Genomic DNA, 24,014 nt, shown 5'->3' on the forward strand with positions numbered 1-24,014 from the left:
CCTCAAGAACTCCAACTCAGCATCCTCTCCCCAAAGCATGGGGCTCAGACGATGCATCTCTGAGACTTCGACTTGGGCCCGGAGAGCCGTCATCCTCTCAATGAGACTTGCAGGGATATAATCTTCAACTCGAAAATAGGCTTTGTTCTCTACCTGCTGGAAAGATGCAGAAGAAAAGGGACACAGCCAAGACAGCTTCTATAAGACTCTGAGCAGAACAGAAGCCTGTCTGCAGTCGCAACTCAGTTAGGGGCCCCGGGAAAAGATGCTCTTTTGAAGTGCCCACTGGATATCATATTCTACCATAGTAGAGATTGAGCCAAACCACGTAACAGAAACAGAAGGGAAAGGGGAAAGAAGCCACCTGTTTTTGACCCCCTTCTGTATGCCAGGAGGTCCCCAGAACATATTAGCTCTTTCTATCCTCCAGGTAATCGTAAGAGGACAGTATTATTATTGGCATTGCCAACATGAGCCAAATGAACAAGAAAGAAAGTCATTTAACAGAACTAAGTTCACACCATTTGGAAGTGACAGAAACAAAGCCCTCGCCCGTTCCGCAATGTCACGCCACTTCCCCAATGGCACAGTGAAACCCTGGCTCTAAAGCTGTGTTCCTATATATTCACTCAGCACTTCTATCTGCATGCACTACCAGCACACTGCCCCCTCTCTCAAGGGAGGCTTGTCTATGGCACCATCTCTTCACAACAAAGTGATCAAGAAGCGTCCCCCAAACAAGAGAAGATCTGGCACCAACAGCCCAGGCCTGAGCCTTCGGCGCCGACTCTTCTGGAAACCTGAGGCTGCAGCCCTGCTAACACTGTGGCTCGCCATCACTCACTTTGCAATACTGAGTTCCCTGGTACGGACTCTGGGGCACGGAGAGGTACACAGACATTTTGGAGGAGTGGTCTCAAGGTTCACAGGAAGGAGTGAGGAACGTAGAGCTTGGCAGATAGAGAAGCTGACCCTTCCCTGGTGTTCCTGAATTAGCCCATCCTAGTCTCAGGAAGCCAATACCAGCCTAATCTTGGGCAAGACGCAAGCTGAGGGCAACTGTCCATGGGGAAGGCAACTGGAAACTGGGAGCATCTGGCCTTTTCGGGGCTGGGAATGGGCACGTTGGTCTGATGAGGGGGTCTGACAGGAACGGCACAGCATCCACTACATCCCCATGTTCCTGGTCTGGCACAGGAGTCCCCATGTGGCTGGAGACAGAATCCTCCAGCCTAGGGCTGGCCCATGCCAGTTCTGAGCTCAGCTCAGAGGAAGAAATTGCTTGGTAATCCAGTACACAAAAAAGCGTTCAGAATGCTGTTAGAATGGCCCCTACCCAGAAACTGACACCAAATGCTGGCAAAATGTGGAAGAGCCGGAAGTCATTCAGTTACTGGTGGGAGTACAAGATGGTTAAACCTCTTTGGGAAGACAGTTCTTCAATTTTTTATGGAACTAAACACATTTGTGCCATATGATCCAGCAATCACCTCTTTGGTATTTACCCAAAGGAGCTGGAAACGCGCGTCCACACAGAAATCGGCACATGGGTGTTCACAGCAGCTTTATTCACAGCTGCCAAAACTCAAGCAAAAGAGGTCCTTCAGTTGGTGAGTGAATAAATAAACTCTGGAACATCCAGACAATGGAATATTATTCAGCACTAAAAAGAAATAAGTTATCAAGCTGAAAAGACATGGAGGAAACCTACATGCATATTACTAAGTGAAAGAAGCCAGTTTGAAAAGGCTATGTACTGTATGATCCCAACTCTATGACATTTTGGAAATGGCAGGACTATAGAGACTGTGAAAAGATCAGCAGTTGCCAGGGGTAGGGGAGGAGGGGGGGGGAGCACGGAGGAGTTTCAAGGCAATGAAAGTACTCTGGGGAATTCCCTGGTGGTCCGGTGGTTAGGCCACTGCCAGGGCCAGGTTCAGTCCCTGGTAGGGGATCTAAGACACTGTAAGCCACGTGGTGTGGCCAAAAAAAAAACCACTACTCTGTATGATTCTGTAAGAGTAGATATCTGTCATTATCAATTTGTTCAAATGTAGAGAATGTACAACACTAAGAGCGAACTCTAATAGTAACTGTGAACTCCGGAGGATAAGGATACATCAGTGCGTAGGCTTATCAGCTGCAATAAATTGGAATTGATAGAAGGAGACGATGGGAGTGGGGGAAGCGTATGTGGGGCCAAAGGGCACGTAGGGAATCTCTGCATCTTCCACCCAATTGTGCTAAGAACCTCAAACTGTTCTAAAACAGAAGTCTATCAAGCATTTTTTAAAATCATTTAGGACATTAAACATTTTTTAAAAATGTAGGAACTTTGACCCAGCATCCTTTTGCTAGAACTAAAGAAGTCAGATCAACAGAAGTCAGCGTGAAACTAAAAGAGCTCCAGCACCAGTATTTCTTTCTTTGTCATTTATTTTGAAAAGGAAAATTAGAAGCGACTGGAACAATAATAGTAGTGGTTATGCGCACTTCCATGGAGCCTCTAGGTGACGCCCACGAGCGAGAAAACAAATAAGAAAGCCAAGTTCCGGCCCTAGTGAGGCACGCCACGTGGTTATCCCAAAAGCTCATTAGGAAGGCCAAGGGAAGACATACTACTGAGTGAGAAAGCAGAATGCAAATCAAATGTGGCAACATTTACAACTGCATAAAATCCCCGTGTGTGATCAAAGGCTGGAGGAGAATGCACCCAGAGGAAATTTGTTCTGCTGCAATGATGTGATTAAGGAGATTTATTTTTGTACCAAACTGTCTTTGTCTCCCTTTTTAAAATGCAAATGTAATCATGTTACTTACTTCCCAGCTTACAATTCATCAGTGCCTCCAGTCTTTCACTGCAGTGGTTTCCAAATCATGTTTTTTCCCCCGGCACCAGAACCATTTATCAGACAAAATATCCACCCCTTAGAAGGGCACACGAGGTTCCTTCCTGGATCTGACTGGCAGCGCTGCCCAGCCTCGAGGCCCATTAACTAAGGCTGCCGTGAAATCCTTGCAGCTCCGGACGGGCCAGCCCCCTCCTCCTGCTCACTCAGTGACCCAGATGTAGGGAGAGGCCTGCACTCTGAGACCTCCTTATGCCCTTTGACATGCCCACTGCAGTGCTGGCACATAGGATAGCAGGGCCCTAGAAATGAGTCCCAACTGTGCTCTCACTAGCTTACCTAACCTCACAGAAGCACAATTCTTCAATCTGCCTGCCAGTGCCCAAGACACACTTTCGTTCCCTGATCCAGGAAGATCCCACGTGCCTCGGAGCAACCAAGCTCGAGCACTGCAATGACTGAGCCTGTGCTCTAGACCCCGGGGGCCACCACTGCTGAGGCCACGCGCCCAAACCACTGAAGCCCTCGTGCCCTAGAGCCCGTGACTTGCATCAAGAAAAGCCTCCACAGTGAGAAACCTGTGCGCTAGAGAGTAACCCCCACTCACCACAACGAGAGAAAAGCCTGCACGGCAGCTAAGACTCAGGAAAGCCAAAAACAAACAATTAAATAAAATTATTTTAAAAAATTTTTTAAATAAAATGCAACGGAAATAACACCAGCTTTGCAGGGTTGACACAGGCTTAGATGATGCAAGCAAGGAGCAAGCCCTCCATAAATTAGGGTTGAGCGAGTAGATGCCCAAATGAACGGGTATGTGTAATCTGTTGCTTTCACACACACGCATGCATGCACACAGGTGTGCAAGAAAGGGAAAAGGTCCGCCTTTAGGGGCCACATGGGGGCAGCAGAGAATACCTTGGAACCACACCGGTGGCCAGAGCAGAAGCAGAGGTGGTGAGACAGGATCTCAAGCAGGAGCTGAAGGTGAAGGGTGAGATCCAGGCTGAGGCAGAAACTAGGTGAGGCCAGTCAGAAGCCGGGCAGCTGATGGGCGCAAGGGGCACCAGAATGGGGTGCCCAGGGTGAGGTCTGGGCCCGGATTGCAGAACGTGTGGGAGGGTCTGGGCCTGTGTGCTCCCGGCTGCCTTCAGTGGACCTGGCCTACTGTTTCTGTCAACTCTCAGCATTATATCCCGGGCATCAGGTTGAAACTGTATGTCTGAATCCACAGACTGAAAGCTGGTCTTTGTTCTCCAGCAGAGCGCTCCTGGTCCAGGGCGGGGCAGGAAATCTCCAGCAGAGCGCTCCTGAGTCCGGGGCAGGGCAGGAAAACTTGCAAAGAGCAGCTGTGTCGCGGGGCCTCAGCATACATCACCACCTTCCACGCTTGCAGTAGTTCTGACCTACTCTTATCTCCTATTTCCATTTTGCAGATAAAGAGCTGAGACAGAGAAATAATGTCTAATGCCACGTGGCTACTTAACAAAAGAGGCAGGGTTTGGATCTCATTCCGTCTGACTCACAAACTCCTTCAATCTATAGAGCCTGCTAAGGTCAGCCCAACACTGCCCTGGGAGGCCACACTTCCCTGTCTGTAGGAGCCATCACAGGGCTGGACTAGAGGCTGCAGCAAGGATGGTGACTGTCGCCAGGGCACCCGTGGCTTACAGCACCCTCCATGTGCCTGGGCTGTTCTCCTCCCAAGACCCCCTCAAAGTAGCAGCACACGGGCAGAAGTGAGCAGGCCCAGGCGTGGATGGGACTCCAGCTCTAGAAGCGAGGAGACACAAAGGGGCTCCAAGCAGTGACAGGCCTGGAGTTTTGCCAAAGGGGCAGGGAGGGGCTATGTGGGCTAGGCTGGCCCTGGGAGACTGCCTGCCCAGGCAGGGGGTAGGGTGGGGACGTGCCAAGACAAGAAAGTGAGGTCTCAGTCCCTGTAGATGAAGTGGGAGCAGGAAAGTGAGGGTCAGAGAAGGCTGGGTGTTGGGAACTGAACTACATTTCCCTGACAAGCAAGGTGCTGACTTTCCTGATGGATGACTTTATCCACAGTGTTATCCAGCCAAGAGCCTGTACTCAGTTCATCCACCCACTCCTCAGATCAGTTGGTCTTAAGCAAACTCCCCATGTTTGAGGCTCTGCTTTGGCGTGAGGGAAACAGCAGAACAAAACAAACAAAATCTTTACTGTCTGGTGGATTCCATTCTAATGGAGAGACTGACAGCAAGACTGATAAGGAAATGGATACTCCACACCAGACGGTGAAAAATGCAAGGGGATAAAGAGGGACTTAGACGGCTCCAGACATAGAGGCAACTTCTGAAGATGTGCTGGGAAGAGAGCGAGATATTGGTGAAGCCTGAAAAATGGTTTTCAAACTGCTGCCTGTAATCCATGGGTGACCTGTGAGTGCTTCATAACCAGCACTTATAAATTAACTAGACTATAATAGGAAATACCAGTGTGTATCACATAAGTGCATCTTATTTCCTAAACTTTTGCCTCACTTCTGTTACATGGACACATGTGTACAGGTTGAGTTATAATGTTTGTCTTTTTTTTTTAATTGGGGTCATGGCACAAAACATCTGAAAGCCAGTGATGATGAGCCCAATAAATTAGTACATTACTGGTTGTAGGCAAGACTTTAGGTTAGAACTACCTTACAATGTATAAACTTGACCTGTTCATTTTTGTATCCCCCAGAGCCGAGCAAAGAACACTTGATGGATACTTGTTGGATGGATAGGTGAATGGATGGATGGGTGGGTGGGTGGGTGGGTGGATGCAGTTTACCCCAATCTCAGTGGTAGGTGCTAAGAACACAGGCTCAGTCTTCACATTTACAACAGCTCTCCAGTGTCCCATAACTGCCTCTCTAGTGACCCCACCCAAGGGCCCCTGATATCCACACCTACCTCCTCTGGGTAACTGCCAAATTCAGCCTGCAGAGCAAGGACCCCCAGCTGCAACAGCATCTCATCGCTGCAATACAGCTTCTCCTCCAGGATGTCTTTCCGAAGTTGCAGGTAAAATTGATGCCTTGTCCAGCTGTGCCTGCCAAAGAGATGCAGGAATAAAGGTTACCGGAACGCTGAGGACAAAGGAGAGCACTAAAGCCAGAGGGTTTCCTCAGTCTGCGAAGCAGAAAAAGGAGAGAAGATGGGATACAAGTCAGTGGAACCCAGAGGGCAATGCCAGTAAGGCAAGGGTGAGCTTGTCTATCCACACCGTGCCTCCTGTCACTTGTTGAGGGCTATTCTGTGCCCAAGACACAGGGTTACTCACTTCCCACCATATCCATGGAGATGTTTGTTCTTGTGGCTCAAGTAAGAAAACGAATACTTAGTCAGATGGTATGTCTAATAAGCAAAGGAATAGAGAGAGTGATCCAGTCCCAAAGCCGTGACCCTCTCCTCCCATCCTCATCACTGAGCTGCTGGGAGGTGGGCATGTTGGGGTCAGGGGAGAGAGAGCTTGACCTTGACTGGCATATGTTTGAAACAAAAGGGTAAAGCTTTCATTTTGACCAGGGCTTGTCCCCAAACACTGACTTTCCCCCCTTTTCTGTCATATTGGAACCCAGGAAAAAGAAGACCAGGTGCAGTAACTGTTGTAATGTGTGCACACATTAACTTGCCAAGCACTTGCCTACCCATTATCTCTAATGTCAGCCTGAACAGACATAAATGACCTAAGGAACAAATCAAGAAGTTTGCAGCACTCACTGGAGCAGCCCGTAGTGACTCACGAAGAACTTTATCCTTAGAAAGAGCACAAAGGCATTTGGGGAGCTCTTCTTCTGGGGCTGCTCACTCCAGCCTTCAGGGGCTATTTTGCACAACCTGGTTTCAGCATCCAAGAAAAAGAACTCTTTACCTGAAATGGAAGTAGAGAGTGTTTAGAGGGAAAAGCAGCCGGGCAGGCACCACGCTCAGACTCACAGCCCTGAGCTCTGCCCGAAGGGTGAGACAAGAGCCGACTGAGTATAGGAGAAGCAGGTTGTCTGGATTTAGTGCACAGGACCTCTGTCGGGTCCATGAGGGGCCAAGAAGAGGGAACAAAGACGAGAGTGCCAGTGAAAAGAAACTTAGCACCCAGAAAAGAAAGTATGAATGTTTATCTCAGAGGAGATATCACTTATCTGCCTCCCAGTGACCACCTTATCAGAAAAGGCAATGGCATCCCATTCACTCCAGTATTCCCGCCTGGAAAATCCCATGGACGGAGGAGCCTGGAAGGCTGCAGTCCATGGGGTCACTAAGGGTCGGACACGACGGAGCGACTTCACTTTCACTTTTCACTTTCATGCATTGGAGAAGGAAATGGCAACCCACTCCAGTGTTCTTGCCTGGAGAACCCAGGGATGGGGGAGCCTGGTGGGCTGGCATCTATGGGGTCACACAGAGTCGGACACGACTGAAGTGACTTAACAGCAGCAGCAGCAGCAGCAGACCACCTTATAAAAATAAAATTAGAAAGCACAGAGCTGAGCATTTATCCCATTTCTGTCTCGGGCGGGCGCTCTGTATCTAGCTGTGCAAGTGCAGCATCCTAGTCTTGGGCAGTTTTGTTAGAGGGCACAGATCTCGGGGACCTAGACATTGGGCTTCCCAGGTGGCACAGCGGTAAAGAATCGACCTGCCCATACAGGAGACCAGGGTTCAATCCCTGGGTCAGGAAGACCCCCTGGAGTAGGAAATGGCAACCTGCTCCAATACTCTTGCCTGGAAAATTCCATGGACAGAGGAGCCTGGTGGGCTACAGTCCATGAGGTCACAAAGAGTCGGAACAAATGTGTGACTGAGCACACTTAGCACACACACACCAAGACACCAGGGCTGCCTGAGGCATCAGGCCAGCTGTGGGCTACCTGGGAGCCACTCACCTTTCATGTAAGCCAAGCCAAAGTAGGTGAGCTCCCCAAGGCTGGCAAAGGATGCAATGGCACTGAAGACAGCTCCCACTGTTGATGTGATGTCACATTTCACCTCCAGGCACTGCCCGCTCAGCAGCACCACACAGAGGTCCCTGAGAGCCAAGTAGGACTTCGCTCTTTTGGTCTGAAAACAAGAACAGTATAAACCGTAACAATAACTGAAAGACGTGGAGTCTTTACCACGGGCTAGTGACTGTGCTCGGAGAAGGCGATGGCACCCACTCTAGTACTCTTGCCTGGAAAATCCCAGAGACAGGGGAGCCTGGTAGGCTGCTGTCCATGGGGTCGCACAGAGTCGGACACGACTGAGCGACTTCACTTTCACTTTTCACTTACGTGCATTGGAGAAGGCCATGACACCCACTCCAGTGCTCTCGCCTGGAGAGTCCCAGGGACGGGGGAGCCTGGTGGGCTACAGTCCATGGGGTCACGAAGAGTCGGACACGACTGAGAGACTTAGCAGCAGCAGCAGCAGCTACCGTGCTAACCACTTTATGCGTATTTTTTCATTTAACTGACAACCTAAGAGACAAGTATGTTTATGATTCCTGTTCAGCAGATTAGAAGCGAGGTTCAGAGATTGTAAGGGACCAGCCCAGAGTTGCACAGTTAGCAAAAGGCAGAACTGGACTCAAATCCCTGCTCTTTGCCAGGCTCTGCAGGGGCCAGGAAGGCTGGGGGGCCTCATGTAGAGGATGTCTCTCCCCTGCAAAAATCCCTGGGGCTCCACTTCCCAAGAGGACTGCCCAGGGCCACAACGGTGAGCCATACCCCCTCAGAGTAATGAACCATGCAGTACTGACCCCAGGTCAACGCAGAGCACAACAGAGAGACCTGGGCGGGCACCTGTCCAAGGAGGAGGGAGGGCTAGAGCTTAGCGGATTGCTGTGAACCGAGCAGTTGATCGGCAGAGGTGCATCCAAAGATGTGGAGCAGCGTGTGCCTTCTGGCCCTCGCCCTGCTCAGATTAATTCCAGATGCATCCGCCTCTGTAGCCCCACCCCGACCACTGTCACCTCCGCCGAGCCCATCGGTCGCACCGCATCTCTGCACACACTGCCCACTGCCCCTGGTGCCCTCCCCTCCATCCTCTCATGCCAGTTCCTACCAGGTTTCCAGGTCGGGCTCAGGACCTCTCGTCTGCAAGCTGGAGGGTTGAGCCACCCACTCCCTTCTCTGCTCCCCTGGTTCCTAGTGTTCAGGGGCCCTGCTCCCTAAGGACGAGGGCTAAGCATCCCCTGTGCCCCAAGCCTAGCCTGAGGCCTGGCCCAGACCGCCTCAGAATGTCTTCACTAAAAGACAGTCATGGATGGACACTGCGGATGGCTTTAGTTCCAGTGAGACCAAGCCTGCCACCACACCATGACCCTCCCACACCCGCGGCAGCTGCACTCCCCAGCACTGGACTGGGGACCCTGTGAGGTGGTATTCCCCCTGACCCCAGGCAGGGACGGCCACGGGGCACACTCTAAGCCACTCTGGCTCCTGCTCATCCGCACCTGTGTGTCCTGGTTGTTGTGTAACACACATGCCCATGCTTGAGTTTAATGCTTTGCAGTTGTCCTCTTGAAACTTGTAACGATTGTATGTTTGAATGTGCATTTTCTAAATGACGTCCCATTATGCACAAAGAGCTTGGATCCACGGCGGCCCTGCCTGCCCACCTCTGGTAGCGGGCTCTGGTAGCGGGCTCTGGTAACGGGCTTTGGCTGCAGCTTCTCTGTTCCCTGGTGCCCCGGCCCCTTCCAGTTTCCTCCTCCGCCTCCCTACCCTGCGACCTCTGCCAACCTTCACTCAGGGCAGCTACCCGCTTATATATTCCAACATCTCTCCCCTCCTCCCCGAGTGCTGGTTCAGGAAGGGTCCCAGTCAAACATCTCAGAGCAAGGCCGGCAGTGGCTGTACCCTCAATGGACTAACACCACCAAAGCTCTTTTCTTGAGCCTCGGGCGGGACAGCCTGTCACTCATCCCCAGCCCAGGTCTGCCTGGGTTGAGCCAGCAGACCAAGGGGAGGGAGATTGACTTTTCCTCTCCAGAAAATAAATGCATAAGGCTGGAACACAGACTCCGTGTGAAAAGGAATATCTGGTTTTTTTTTTTCATATCAAGAGATCTGGGGTGTGGAGCATTGCCTGGCACCTACTAGATGCTTCAACAATATTTCCTGACTAAGTAGGATGATGAAGACAGAGCTCGTCTGGAAGGACAAGCAGGACTTGGTGAGAAGTCACGGAGGTTTCTTCCAAAAGGGGAAGAGGATGCTAAAGGATGGATGTCAAGTAGCAATGTGACTTGGCAAGGGCTGGTAGGCTCCTGGAGGAGAGGGTAAGCCCCTCAGAACTTGATCAGCCTCGGGTACTGCTCAGCTGGCCACTCACCACCCTTCAGCCCGGCCCAGTCTAACCCAGAGGTTACCACAATTGATCCAGGCAAATACAAGGTCACCGGGGCCTCTCCAGCCATCAGGACAAACTCCGGCCTGGAGAACTGAGGAAACAGGCAGAGTTACTCTCAGTAAAGAAGAGAAATCAAACTCAAGTTCCATAGGGCTGGACTCCCAGCTTCAGAACTAAGCTTCTCCCATGGTTTCACCTCCTCCTACCCACTATCAGCCTTCCCTTCCCCAAAACCAGCAGGAAGCAAGTTCCAATCAGATGGGGTCAACTGCGCTGAGGCCCTAGCTAGGCTAGGCATCTCGGAGCAGATGTCTTAAACAGGTAGGTGTGGCTTTGGTGATGTTCTGGCTCTTCATTTGAGTGTCCACTTCATTTTAAGTGTCGTAATTCATGCATCACCATATAATCTCTTATGTATCTCAAAATTATACGACACGTTGTGTGTATAAATATATGCACCAAGAGTGTTTGAAAACAAAAATACTTTGGGATTTAGATTCAAAGTAAACATTTCACCTTGTTCTGGATGTTGGGTCGGTAGTGTGCCTGAGTATTTATTCTCAGTATCACAGTACTTCATGTTCATAGCACACCTGTGACCCAGGAAATGCCTTGATGCCATTATTATTTATACCCAGCCATCATCCTGTGGGGTGCACATTCTCAGCCCCTTTGCAAGAAGCGGAGGTTCCAAAAGGTTAAGAAATTCACCCAAACTAACACCAGTGAATCACAGGATTCGGTGGGCCTTTTTCTTTAAGATTTTTTTTTAATGTGGATCATTTTTAAAGTCTTTATTGAATTTGTTACAATGTTGTTTCAGTTTTATGTTTTACTTTTTTGGTGACAAGGCATGTGGGATCTTAGCTCCCCAACCAGGGATCAAACCCACATCATTGGAAGGTAAAGTCTTAACCACTGGACCTCCAGGGAAGTCCCTAGGTGGGCCTTCTAATGTGTCCCCCAAGGGTACCCATCAGGACTCCTGTCTCAAGAGGCCAAAAGTGCAGCCATGGGGTAATGCATGTCCTGAGAGAGTTGCTAGTATTATAGAAGCATTCGACCCCCATCCCTCCAAGCTCATGAGGACCTGAGAGTGGTCTTGGAGGGCAGCAGGGGCTGGAGCAGAATATGGCGCTCATTGCCACACAGGAGAGGATGTCCTGAGGCTATGCTGGGCTCCGCTCATCCCTAATTAGTTGAGCACATCAGGAAAATCTCTTCACAACAGAAAGACAAGCAGACAAAGCCTGCTGGGGGCTTCAGGGTCTGACATTCCCAAAGGGCTCCTGATGCTCAAACAGAAGGCCAGGCAGAGGCGGCCTCATCCGTGAACAGCCTGCTCTGGAGGGCTTGTCACAGATCCAGGGGTGCCTATCCCCATGGCCACTGTGGCCTTGTGTGGTTAGTTTTTCAGCTAATGTCAGTATCACACGTGGACGAAGGGGTGCTTTTTATCTAAACACTGAGAGCGGCTCTGACTGCTGGTGCCAGGGCTGTTTTGGGCAGAAGGTACAACCTGGGACCATGCCTGATCTCACCCTCCAGCCCGGGAGCTGGCCCCTCAGCAGAGACCAGACTGCCTGCCAGGAGTCTCGGGTCCCCGGAGCCATGAGCAGGGGCCCCCCGACATGGTCTCTCCTGTCAGCCTGGACTTCCCAGCGGGGCAAGCCGGGAAGCTTGAGCTCCAGCTCCCCACACCATCCAAACTCCCCTGCTCCTGTGCCAACCAGCCTGGAGAATCTCTCTCCCGAACTATCCCACCCACTCCTTTGCTTCCACATGTCACCTGTTCAGAAGGCCCTTCCAAGCATGTTCAGCCCCGTCAGCTCTCTGACCACCTCCTTTGTTCTGTCCCCACCGCACATCAACAGCTGTGAACTTCCTGAACGGTGGGACCTGGTACCTTCAACCTGCTATCCTACAGAGTTTATAGCAAGGCCACTCCATAACACCTATCGCCCTGGATTGCCAGGTTGGAGGTTATTTCAGTCCAGCTCTGTAAGTCTCAGCCCGGGGAGGCTGGCCCTCAGCAGGATCCTGCCCATTTTCATTTGCTGTGTCAGCCGCACACGACTCCTCTCTCACACCGCCTGTGGCAGTGCCCTTCGATCCTCTTTGCTCACCTTTCCCTTTCTTTGCAAAAAACCCCTTTGGGAAGGAGTTGCCGGCTGTGAGTTTTCCGGGAGAGCAGAAGCGGAGCTGAGCCGTCGGCCTTCCTGAAGGTCTGGGGGAACTTGAACTGGAAGGGCGCTGGCCAGCAGTCAGAGAAGAAGCAATAGTTAACAGTGGAAACAGCTTCCCTCTAGGCTGAACGGAGCCTAAATTCCTAACACGGAGTCAAAAGCTAAATAAATCATTGTTTTTAACACTGTGTTTTGTGGTTGTTTGTCGTGCAGCTCACGTAATGTAGACAGTCTCTATGTAACAGCACGCTGTTTCCAAACTGAGCCTAACTTGGTTCCTAGAGGACAGAGAACACCCTGACGGGACAACTGCCATCAGGTCCCTCGTCACCCCGAATCCAAATCTGCTTAAACGTGGCTTCCTCACCTGCCACTGGAACAGGGTCGGGTTGTCCTTGAAAAGCAAGAGACTTCTCATTAATAATCAAAAAGCCCCGGTGGCTCAGACGGTAAAGCATTTGCCTACAATGCCGGAGACCCGGGTTCCATCCCTGGGTCGGGAAGATACTCTAGAGAAGGAAATGGCAACCCACTCCAGTACTCTTGCCTGGAAAATTGCATGGACGGAGGGTCGCGACACGACTGAGCGACTTCACTTTCCCTTTTCTCATTAATAATCAAAAAGAGAAGAAGCAGGGTTCAGCCGCTCCCATGCCAATACCCAACCCCAAGCTCACAGCTCTGTGCCTACCTGTTCACAGCGAGGCTACAGCGACCGCGTGCTGAGGTGTTCAGTCCGGGCTCCAGGGAGCTCTGGGTCTCTGTGCTTCTCTCTGAAACTAACCAGACATCATAGTGAAAGGCGCCGGCAGAAGCAAATAGCACAGTTTTCTTGCATTAAGCAACTTAGGGTACGGATATCAGCGTCACGACTTCATAGCCGTGCGATGTTGACAAAGTTGCTTGAACTTTCTGTTTCCTCATGCAAAAACGCAAACAGAAATAGCAGTCACAGAGGGTGGGGGGAGTTTGGGAGAGATAAAGGCTAACAAGAAAGAGCACTTTGTTTTAGGGACGACAGACAGCAGCATCACTTTCTTTTTCGAATCCCACATTCAGTTGAAAAGTAGAGAACAGGAGAAGATTGGAAGATTATTCTAAACGCCATTCTTCCAACACACTTAGAGCAACAATAAAAACTATCTTTACAAATTGCTTCTCCTTTCATTCCGCCTAGAAATCAATTAAAGGAAAAATTTTCTTTCATGATGTTTGCTTAAATTTGTTTTTATCAACTCGGACAGTTAAAACTCAATATAAAAAGAGTCTACGTTGGCTATAAATAACTCAGCTAAATTATATCTCCAAGTGAAGCTTTCCTCAGGACACCGGAGGAGTCCTAAGCTCAGTCCCTTCTCTTCAGGGGCAACCTGGAAGAATGGGGCTTGCCTGGGCTTTCTCTGAGCCCACAGCATGGACGTCAGGCCATGAAACAACAAAAGGAGCAGGAAACGATACAGTGGATATCATCGGCCTACCCAGGGAAGGCTCAGGGTGCTGCACCCACCTCTGCAGCGATGCGCACACCCCAGAGCCCACGCCGCCTGGCTCTCACAGCTCGCTTGATGCAGCCTGTTCCTGAGCAGGTGGCTTCTGTCTCGCTGCCCAGAGGAGCTCTCCTCCACGGCCCTCCTCTCCACCTGACGGCCAAGTGCATCACACATCCACATCCCAAGGTCAAGAGGGAACACTTACATAAAGACATACAGCCTGGCTGTCAGTTTGAGTCAATGTGGAAGAGTCTGTCCTTCACACTGGGAGTCCAGCAAGGAGTACAGTAGCCACCAGGGCGGGCTCACCCACACGCTCGCCCACCAACCACACACTCGCCCCCACCCCCCAAAACCTGCCCACTCACGCACACCTGTGCCTTGGCTCACACGCCCCCACCACAGGCCAGGGTCTCCCTGATGATCGCCCTGTGCTTCCAGGACTCAGAGCTACATCGTCTCCACCTCTAAGCCTCTCCACCTCTGGCCTCTCCATAACCGCTGATACGAACGTCTTCTCATCAGCTCCCTCAGCACTTTGCTCACATCTGCCTCTATCACACCACATTCCAACAAACTCACTTGCTTGTCTGCCGCCTGCGACCTCACTGTGTGCTTCACACACCCCTGTAACTCACCTAGCTCGGTGCCCCGTTAGAGCTGAGTAAGTGATCAAAATCACTTCACAGTGTTCTGGTGACGATGCTGAGCGTCATCACAGTGTCCGTCAGGGCACAATGGCACACTGATGGAAGGCAGGCTCTAGTGTTTTTCAAATAAAAGAGCCCCTCCTTCGCCACTGAATCCTGCGGCTCAGTGGACAGGAGTAACGTGTTTACACCCCAAGAGAGAAGTTCAAAACAGGAGGACAGGTTGGGAGAGGCAGTTTTTGACTCTCTGTGGGCAGCTTCCCCAGCTACTCCCTGCTCTCCACCCACATGGCTCCTTGTTAGTCTTGGTCTCAACTCTCCAACACGCCCCCTACTAAAAGGGCAGCGCTGCACAGCTGGCACCTCACTTGCCCCACCTGAGTCCCAGCTCTGACCTGGCCTCAAGGGGAACCAAAGCTGGTCCGATTCCTGCTCTGGAGCTACCCGTGACACCAGGCTGAGGCCGTCTCCACCTGAGACCACCACCTTACTCAGCTTGACCCACCCACACATCCTTCCATCACTCCCTCTCCTAGGAGCACCTCCCCAATAACTGACTTGCACAAAAATGCCCTGACTTTGCTTCAGGGTCACCCAGCCTAAGCCAAATGCTTAGTATGTGCCAGACCCCTCGTTAGGTGCTGGAGAACACACAAAGGGTGCAACCACACAGCGTGGCAAGCAGCACAGCGAGACAACCACAGCAAGGGGCCCCCCTGCAGGCATCAGATGGCAGAGGAGACGGAGGGACCAGGGACCACGTGGCACAGGCAGCGAAGGCTTCTCATGTCAGGCCTAGATTTGAATTTTGACAAGAGAGCTAACTCATGGGTCATAAATATAATCATTTCAATGCAAAGAGGCTCTTTTAAAGATCGCAGAGGTCTTGGCCACATTAGAAATCTAGGCTCCCACAAAGGTCTTCACCAGCGCTGCCCAACAGAACTGCAATAACAGGAAAGTTCTGGATCCTCCCTGTCCAGCATGGCCCTCGCCAGCTGCAAGTGGCTAATGAGCACTGAAGTGTGGTAGGTGTGACTGAGGAATTGAATGTTGTATTTCCTTCTGATGAACTATAACTTAGCTCATTTGAGTTTTAACAGCTGCACATGGCCAGGGAAAGGCCCCAAGGTTGAAAAGCACAGCTCCACACTGACCTCAGAGATGGTGCCCAGGACCAAGCCGACTAGCTGTCTGACGTGGAGATTGGCAGAAGTTGGGTGGACAGCTGCTTCTTCCCAATGAATCTGACAAGCTTCCAGGACAGACTGCAGCGGCAGCCTCCTGCCAGGCTGGTCTTCGCACATGGTCAGCAAGATGGAGTGCAGGGGTTGGCAAAGCTGCAGGGGCTGGAGAGCGGGGCAGCCCTGTGAGAGGCTGACAGAGCTGCAGCCACGGAGGGCGATGTCCGGTCAGGCATGCCCGGGGACCAGCAAGAACGGATGTTCTCATTAACTAGACAGATGCCCACTCCTTCTGCGTGGCTACTTCACCGAGACCACAAAATGCAGAGCAATTATCTCTGCACCAGCTGTGTGCAGTTTTCTGCTCTCTAATCTGGAACGCCCTTTGGTGCTTGGGGAGCCCAAACACATGCTTAAAATCCCTACGAAAAACAGGTGCTTGACAAAGTGGATTTCTGCCTATGCAAGGACCCAGATCAAACCAGGATCAGCCTTTAACTCACATTCACTTGGGCAGCCTATCATTTTCTCAGATTATTTAGGTGGTGCTTACTGGGTCTTTCCCCTAGTATGTGAGCTCCAAGACCATAAGCACTGTGGCTTTTTCACTTTGGAATCACCAGTGGTAAGCATAAAGTAATAATTGTTGATTGAACTTCATGTCACATGAACTCATCAGGCAAAAGGAAAAATGGATATTTCATTAAACACTTTCCTCATGCGTTTAAGTGGCCACCATTTATATGGAAAGGGTGCCAAGTTCAGACTCACAATCAGATGTTTTTCTAACGCTCATCCACACTGCAAGTCATTTTTCAGATGAAGGCTGTTCTAGCATTTTCTGCCATGGAGCATCAGCTGTGAATTTCTATCCTCACATGGTTGCAGACTGCTGAGTCCTACACTCATACAGCACGTCCGAGGGCCTCTAACATGCCTAAACTGCACAGCTGCTTGAGATACAAGGTGGGAGACAGTCCCTGTCTTCAAGAGGTTCAAACTCTAATGGAGAAGATGGTCACTAAGAGACAAGCACAGTGCAGGGAGACAAGGGCTTTGATCTTGGGAAGTACAAGACAAGGTCATAACACAGAGGAAGGCACTCGGCCCATCATGGGGAGGGAGGAGGGAGATGGGGAAGCAACTTGAACTAAACATCAAATAGCACACTCGCATTGATTGGGAGAAAGGCGGGAGGTGAGCCACAGATGGAGGAAGCAGTGGGGGCAAAGGCTGGCACGTGTCTGGAAGGAAGGGGACCACGGGCAGAACCAGGCCCAGGGCAAAAGGACAATGCCCTTGTTCAAATGGCTCAGAACTTTAATGCAGAGCATTAAATCAAGTGTGGGGCCCTTGCAAGTGCAGTGTGCTATTATGTAGGCCACACACTCTGTGCTGAGGAGTGAAGTGCAACCCCCTGGGGAGTGGAGAGCTGTGAATAATTCCACAGAAGAGGAAGGTGGCCAGGTCTCTGGGAGCACCGGAAGCACTAGAATGTTGAACTGGAGAAGACAGGGGTGAGATGGAAAAAAGGAAGGGAGGAAGGAAGAGAGAAGCCAAACAGACTAGATAGAGTTCTCCAACGTGTATTCTCATCACACTAGTTTCCACAAAATAGTCATAGTGTCAGATGAATATTTACACATACAAGCAGACACGTATGTATTCTGTGGTCAAAATTTTTATAAAATGCTATGATAAAGCTTAAAAGTTTCTGCACTTTAAGCCTTCTCAGAGTCTCTAATAAACTACTCTGATAAATCTTCAAGAAGAAGACATTGTAGGGAATATTTTCCCAGATGGATTAAGCACAGAACCCTTTTTCATGGAAGCATATCACTTCAGTAAGGGCTGCTTTAAGAACTTTTCTATAAATTGGTATCTTCCGCATCTATAAAATTCTCTAGCTTCCTACTTCCCCTGGACTAGAGTGGCATATAAGCCTTATCTTGCTTGCCAATCCCAAATTGTGGCTGCCTGGAGTGCCATGTCGAGTAGGATTCTGAGGTTCTTTCTGGATTCAGCAGAAGCAGTTCTTTAAAATCAATTGGCAATCCTTCCTAGAACCCAGGAGGACAGAGTGATGGTGCATAGCTCAACAGATGTGGTCCCTGCCCTGGGGAAATAGACTAAATAAATCCAAAGACATCACCTGGCAAGACTTTGAGAATCCTGTTCACAGACCTGATTTGATGGAACGTGAAACCCTGCTGACCAGTAGAGAGTCATTCCCAAAGAATAGACATGCATCTATCCAAGAAAAAAAGCACATGATTAGATTTGTCATTTCTGTTATTCCATGGTCCTGTAAATGAAATATAATCTATTTTCATGTGTGGCAGACATTGTTGGCTGCCTAGCCTAACAACCATCTGCAACTCCTTTAAATATTGCTGCATCTTACTCTAGAGACTAAAAGTCTCAGTGACCATGACACTCATTTTTTGTGAAAGACATGAAGTAGGGGAATTCTGAAAAAGTTTGTTCTTTACTGTCAACAGGAACATGTGCATCTGGTCCCATTCTTTCCCCCCTTGTTTCTGTCTTGAACACTGATGTGATACATGGAATCGTGGCAGCCACCATGTGACCATGAGGCAACAAGCATAAAGCCAAATAGTCAACAGCGAAGGAGGATAGAATGAAAATATACAGCTTTAGTAAATGATGACATTCACTAAAGCTGATGACCAATCTCTTGACTTCTTGTTACATAAATAACTCATCTGTGGTTCCAGCCACTATATTTTAGGCTTTTTTGTTTCTTGTAGCCAAAACTGTCTCTACATGACAATCTATGACTCAGCCTGATTAAGAAGCATCATATGTTGTCAGAAAGCAGCATGGTATAACATCTCCATGGAAAAACAAAAATCACCACTGATTTGACATCCAGAAATAATCGATGCAGACATTTATTTTTAGAACCTTGGGCATGTGTGTGTGTGTGTGTATACACAACTAAGATCACATACATGTAAATATATATACATATAATATAATTATAATACATATAGTTAATTACTTTTCAAGTCATTAAGCTTCTACAGTTTCATTGTAATGCTGTCTTGTTTCATCTCCTCTCTCACTGGACATTTAGTTTGTTTCCAGTTTATCCCTAATGTCAACAATACAGATAAACATTGGTGCAGCTACATCAATCTTTACTCAAGCCTTGGGATACATTCTATTTGAGGATTTGTTGGGTCCTTTTAGGGTTCCTGCTACCTGCTGCAAGACCACTTACCTATAGTTCTTCCAGCACTTCCTTTTGAGTATTTATAATAAGCTGATTGATTAGGTAATACTACCCCCGCTTTACAGATATAGAACCTGGGGCTCAGAGAAGTTGACTTGTTCTCACCTAAGAGCTAATAAATTACTGGCAAGACAGCCTGGGAATTTTTAAAAAATCATTTAAAATTCATTAAAACATTTGTTAAATCCATTCTGCTTCAGTACTCCTTGGGGCTGAGCTGGGAGCTGGGGATGACCTGGGACCAGGCCCTTCCCAGAGGACAGGCCCAAGATGCTGCAGAGACAACATGTGCCTTACCTGAGATGCACCAAGCTGCTCATCATTGCTCTGTCCCTGTAGCAGTTCAGGGGCCTTGAAAGGAGCTGCCTCTATATGGGAAACATGGTCTTGGAAGGAAAGACTTCCGGTCGCAGAAAGCAAGACTGACCAGGGGCAGACCACATAGTTCGAGGAATCTGAAACCAAGGCAGTGATGGGGCTGTAGAGACAGGGCCACCATCTGGAGCACCATCTGTGGGAGTGTGCCCAGCAGGTGTCTTCCAAAACCCTCTCTGAGATGAACTGTAAGCAAGACCCAGGGAGTGGAAGGAATTCAACCCTGACACGTGCAGGCACAGGAGCATGTGTCACAAAATGTGGCTGCAGCAGTGGCTGGGAAACTAGTAAGCACATCCAAGTTCACAGGTGGCCCAAGAGTCTCAAGGCAAAAGGTAAAGAGCGATCAAATCGACTTGGAAATTAGCACAAGTCTTATTTCTCTGGAGTCAATTTAGAAACCAAGGCAGCTGGTCTTCTGAACATACTCTAGCTGTTCATTAAAGCCTCCAGGGCAGGGAAGAGGAGTGAAGACTAGGAGGAAGACGTAGCGGTAAGTACAGGTGCACAGCCTCCCTTCATACAGCACAGCCAGGGTCCTCACCCTGATTGCGTATGTGTGATCTCCCACATGGGGAAACTCCACCGCGGGCTGGCAGGAGTGTGAGCACTGAGTGTTAACACTCAAGTGTTTGTCCCAGTTATCAGTTCAGTGCCTGGAAACTGCAAATCCACGTTTCAATACCTGCTCTCTCCTTTGACTGCAAGAGTTCTCGCTTTCACTGCGAGAGTAATGTACAGCTTTCTCAGTAGAGGGCGCTGGAGAGACATTAAGGGAGGCGGGCTCTCCTGCTGTTTCTTTGGGGTTAGCGGCGTGTGCATGAAGAATGACGCTCTGCTCCTGCACACGCCCTGGACTCTGGGTCCCTAGGCCACCCCTCGGCCTGACCTTGTGAAGTGATCGCTTCGCAACCCTATCTCCAGAGACAGCAGGTTCCGGGCCTCCTGCAGGCATTAGCTCCTGGAGCTGTGGCTCATCTCTGCCTGCCCACATCCGGGGGGTCACCCTGCCCCCGTAGGCGATGCCTGTACCGTGAGTGTCCCGTGGCTGCAGACACCCATAGCCAGGTAGAGCAGAGAACTTCTCCATCATCGTGGTCTGCAAGCACAGCTCCTCCAGCAGATCTGAACCCCAACTTGGAGAGGGGGCTTCCCTTCAAAGTCTGTCCCTCACTGGGTATGCCCTCAGTCCTAGGAGACCATGTCAATCTTTCTCATATCTGACGGTTACTCCTCTATCTTAGTTTAACAATTCTTCATATTAACCTCCCCTGTTTAGACCACTGAGTGTGTGGGTTCTATCTACTAACGGTTGCAGCATCTGGCAGGGGATGATGTGGGAATGCCAGCCATCCCGGTGATTGCCCCCTGCCTCCTGTCTCTGATTCTGCCCAGGCTGCCCAGGTATTGGGAGAGCCCCATAGAGCTCCCAGCCTCTCTCTCCCTAAACACCATGTCTGGAAAGGCTACCGTACCAAGGCAAAAAGACTTTCTTCCAACTCTGTGTCATTCCATGGATCCAAGAGACAGGGCAGCCCTCCCAGAGCAGCTTCATGGGAGTGGGGTAGGGGTGTCCCGTGCCTGCTCAGTCTAATCAGCCTGTCACCTAGGACTGATGACACACCAGTAAGCTGTGTGGGAAGCTTCACATTCAACTCCCTGTGACTCAGCTGCCCCAGACACACTCTCTTACCATCACAAAGGTCCTCCAGGAGCCGCTCAGTTGCCAGGGACAGGAGGGACCAGATGTCCTCCTCAGATAGAGCTTCACCCCGGACCTGGAGGGCACTGGCCAGAGTCACAGAGGCCGGGCTCATACCTGCAAAGACACACATGTGGCAGAGCCCTGGCATCGTCCAGGAGCTTATGTGACCATGCCAGCCTGTGCGGAGTCCAGCCCCTCTGCAGCACAGCCCCATGTTTTGCCACGTGTCCCCAGGGCTGGGCTCAGGGCCAGGCACACAGGAGAAGCTAAAGAAATGTTCACTGGGAGGCTGGCTGGCTTTGGCGGGTTCTCAGTGAATGAGCACTTCAGTAAATAAATAAACTCCCAATTAAGGGTTAAGTCAATAAATGAATGAATGAACAAACCATGAGAATGGCTCCCGCTGAGCTGGGCATGCGCTGTCACAGAGAGCTTCCTGCTGGGGACTGTCTCTCGCCTGCTCCCCTCTCTGTCTGGGAAAGTGGGTTAAAAACCTTTTTTGCCTCCAGTACGTGATTCATGTCTGCTCCTCACTGGCTGCCACATGCAGAGTTGGATTTGGCTCCAGCAGCAGCCCTGTCTCTAACGATCACTAGCACCTGCCCAAAGGGCGAGAATCACTAGAAAGAATACTAAGCCCTGTGTTTTGAAAAGGTGCAGACTCACAAGAAGGCACGGGCCTGATTTGCTGGAGGAGGAGGTAAGGAAGGAGGCTCTCCTCTTCCCTCTCTCCTTAAATATACTCCTTTAAAGCTGACATTTAAATGTCTGTCCCCCTGACAAAGCTGCCACCCACTAATCTCCAACGTGGAGAGCCCCAGGTGCCGTGGCAGTGGGAAGAGGCCAGGCAGGCTTTCCCTAATCCATTTACGTCACTGATCTCCTCCACAGCTGAGCTCGGAGGGCGGATGTGCAGAGTTGGGGGTGGGGTGGGGAGCACGTTATTGCCCCGCCATCCCTCTATCCAACATGCTAATCCAAGCTCTCCACTTGCCAGCTGCTCAGCTCTCTACATATGCCTCTAAGACCAGCCTCCTGCAGCCTCAGGAAGAGAGATGGTTTCCCAGAAGAAAGTCTGGCTTGTCCATCTATCTATCCCCTGGGGCGAGAAGGGCATTGCAGCGGGACCTAGACGCTTTCTGTACGTGATGTTATTTATCACAAGGAATCTGTGAAGAGGAACTGTTGATCCCATTTACAGGCAGGAAAACAATCCAAGGGAACCCAAGAAAAAAATGATGGAATCAAAGCTGAAGTCCAGGCCCTCTCTTGTCTTTCTTTTCTTTTTTCTTCCTCCGACTTCTTTCACACTTTTCTTAGGACTCATGGACTAGGCATTCCCACTGTGCCACATTTTTCTAAATCTTTATAACCACAATGAAAGGCTGCTTAGTAAAGGAAAACCAATGGGACAAGATATTGATTCTCAAATAGGAAACGAGACCTCTGAATATCAAAATCAAATATCTCACACAAATATCAAATATGGTTTTTTCAAGTTATTTTATGACTAGAAGAAAATTGCATTAAATGTATAGAAAGGCTGCAGTCATTAATTAATACCATCTTTTCAATATGGTAATTGAATGGAGGAAGGGCAGACTTTTCAACAAATAGTACTGGATCCATCATGAAAAAAACTCACACATTATACAAAAATTAACACTAAGTGGATTATAGATTAATGTAGAACATCAAACTGTATTTTTTAGAAAAAATACAGATAATATTTGGATCTAGGACTAGGCAATGGGCTCTTAGACTTGATACCAAAAGCACAAGCAATGAAAGAAGAAATTGATACATTGGACCTCATCAAAATTCAAAGCTTTTGCCCTCAGAACAGTGCTGTTAAGAGAATGAAAAGACAAGCTAAAGACTGGGTGGAAATATTTGAAATACGTGTGAGGTGGTGAATGTCGCCATGTCTGCTTTTTCACTAGATATATCCTGTGGCAAAATTCTAATATCACCTTTTGAATAGCTGCAATTGAGCAGAAGAACAATATTTTGCCCATCACAGGTTTTTGTTCAGGGTTTTAAAATAAGGAGGCTGAAAGTGGGGAATTAGTGATTATTGCACATAATGTAGATGACACTTTCCAACCCACGTGAATAGGAGGAGCTAAATATATATGCTGTGTGTATCCACATTTGCAATTTACTACAAACCAAGCAGAGACAAATGAAAAATGCACACACTATGCAAAAGAGGGTAAGACAGGGACTTTCCTGGTCGTCTGATAGTTGAGAATCCGCCTTCCAATGGAGGGGATGTGGGTTCAGTCCCTGGCCAGGGAACCATGATCCCATATGCCACAGAGCAACTAAGCTCATGCTGCAACTAGCAAAGACCCAGTGCAGCCAAAATAAAAGTAAATACATTAAAAAAAAATTAAACGGGGGTAGGATAGTGCCTAGCACAAATAGGCACTATATGCATAAGTATTAACTTTTAGGATCATTACTGGGTAGCACCAACCCAATATTCATAGGGAATTAATACACTGTATGGAAATATTATAAAAGTTATTATAGTTATAGATGTTCTTAGATCCTAACAATTCTATATTAAACAAACCAACACATTGAAATTTTCCAATGTGTTAGCTGGCTGTCCCAATAGCCAGCTAAGAGGGTTTAGGCATCGTTGAATGAGATTTCTGCTCCTATTTTAATTTTGGAGCTTCCCTGACAGCTCAGTTGGTAAAGAATCCACTTGCAATGCAGGAGACCCCGGTTCGATTCCTGGGTCAGGAAGATCCACTGGAGAAGGGATAGGCTACCCATTCTGGTATTCTTGGACTTCCCTCGTGGCTCAGCTGGTAAAGAATCTACCTGCAATGTGGGAGACCTGGGTTAGCTCCCTGGGTTGGGAAGATCCCCTGGAAAAGGGAAAGGCTACCCACTCCAGTATTCTGGCCTGGAGAATTCCATGGATGGAAATGTATTTACCATCCTGTCTGAAAGTAAATT

At 49.4% G+C, this 24,014-nt stretch overlaps 1 protein-coding gene across 4 annotated transcripts in view; it reads right to left on the bottom strand.

Annotated features, from left to right (window-relative positions):
- FRMPD2 (FERM and PDZ domain containing 2) overlaps window positions 1-24,014 on the bottom strand; it is a 108,477-nt gene that overhangs the window by 52,226 nt on the left and 32,237 nt on the right. For 2 of the 4 annotated variants that reach the window (XM_015461087.3, XM_015461085.3), the window contains exons 1-12: window positions 21,027-21,168; window positions 19,256-19,413; window positions 17,884-17,949; window positions 15,673-15,864; window positions 13,883-14,015; window positions 13,067-13,154; window positions 12,316-12,442; window positions 10,209-10,280; window positions 7,741-7,915; window positions 6,581-6,731; window positions 5,771-5,909; window positions 1-156 (exon numbers count right to left, since the gene is read on the bottom strand). In XM_015461087.3, the coding sequence (XP_015316573.2) occupies window positions 1-156; window positions 5,771-5,909; window positions 6,581-6,731; window positions 7,741-7,915; window positions 10,209-10,280; window positions 12,316-12,442; window positions 13,067-13,154; window positions 13,883-14,015; window positions 15,673-15,864; window positions 17,884-17,949; window positions 19,256-19,413; window positions 21,027-21,168 (1,599 nt within the window). Of the gene's footprint in view, window positions 157-5,766; window positions 5,910-6,580; window positions 6,732-7,740; window positions 7,916-10,208; window positions 10,281-12,315; window positions 12,443-13,066; window positions 13,155-13,882; window positions 14,016-15,672; window positions 15,865-17,883; window positions 17,950-19,255; window positions 19,414-21,026; window positions 21,169-24,014 lie in introns of those variants that run through there. The other 2 variants (XM_010820735.3, XM_059882706.1) reach the window with 2 other exon arrangements.

This window comes from Bos taurus, chromosome 28 (assembly GCF_002263795.3).
Source record: "Bos taurus isolate L1 Dominette 01449 registration number 42190680 breed Hereford chromosome 28, ARS-UCD2.0, whole genome shotgun sequence".
NCBI classification, from domain to species: Eukaryota; Metazoa; Chordata; class Mammalia; order Artiodactyla; family Bovidae; genus Bos; species Bos taurus.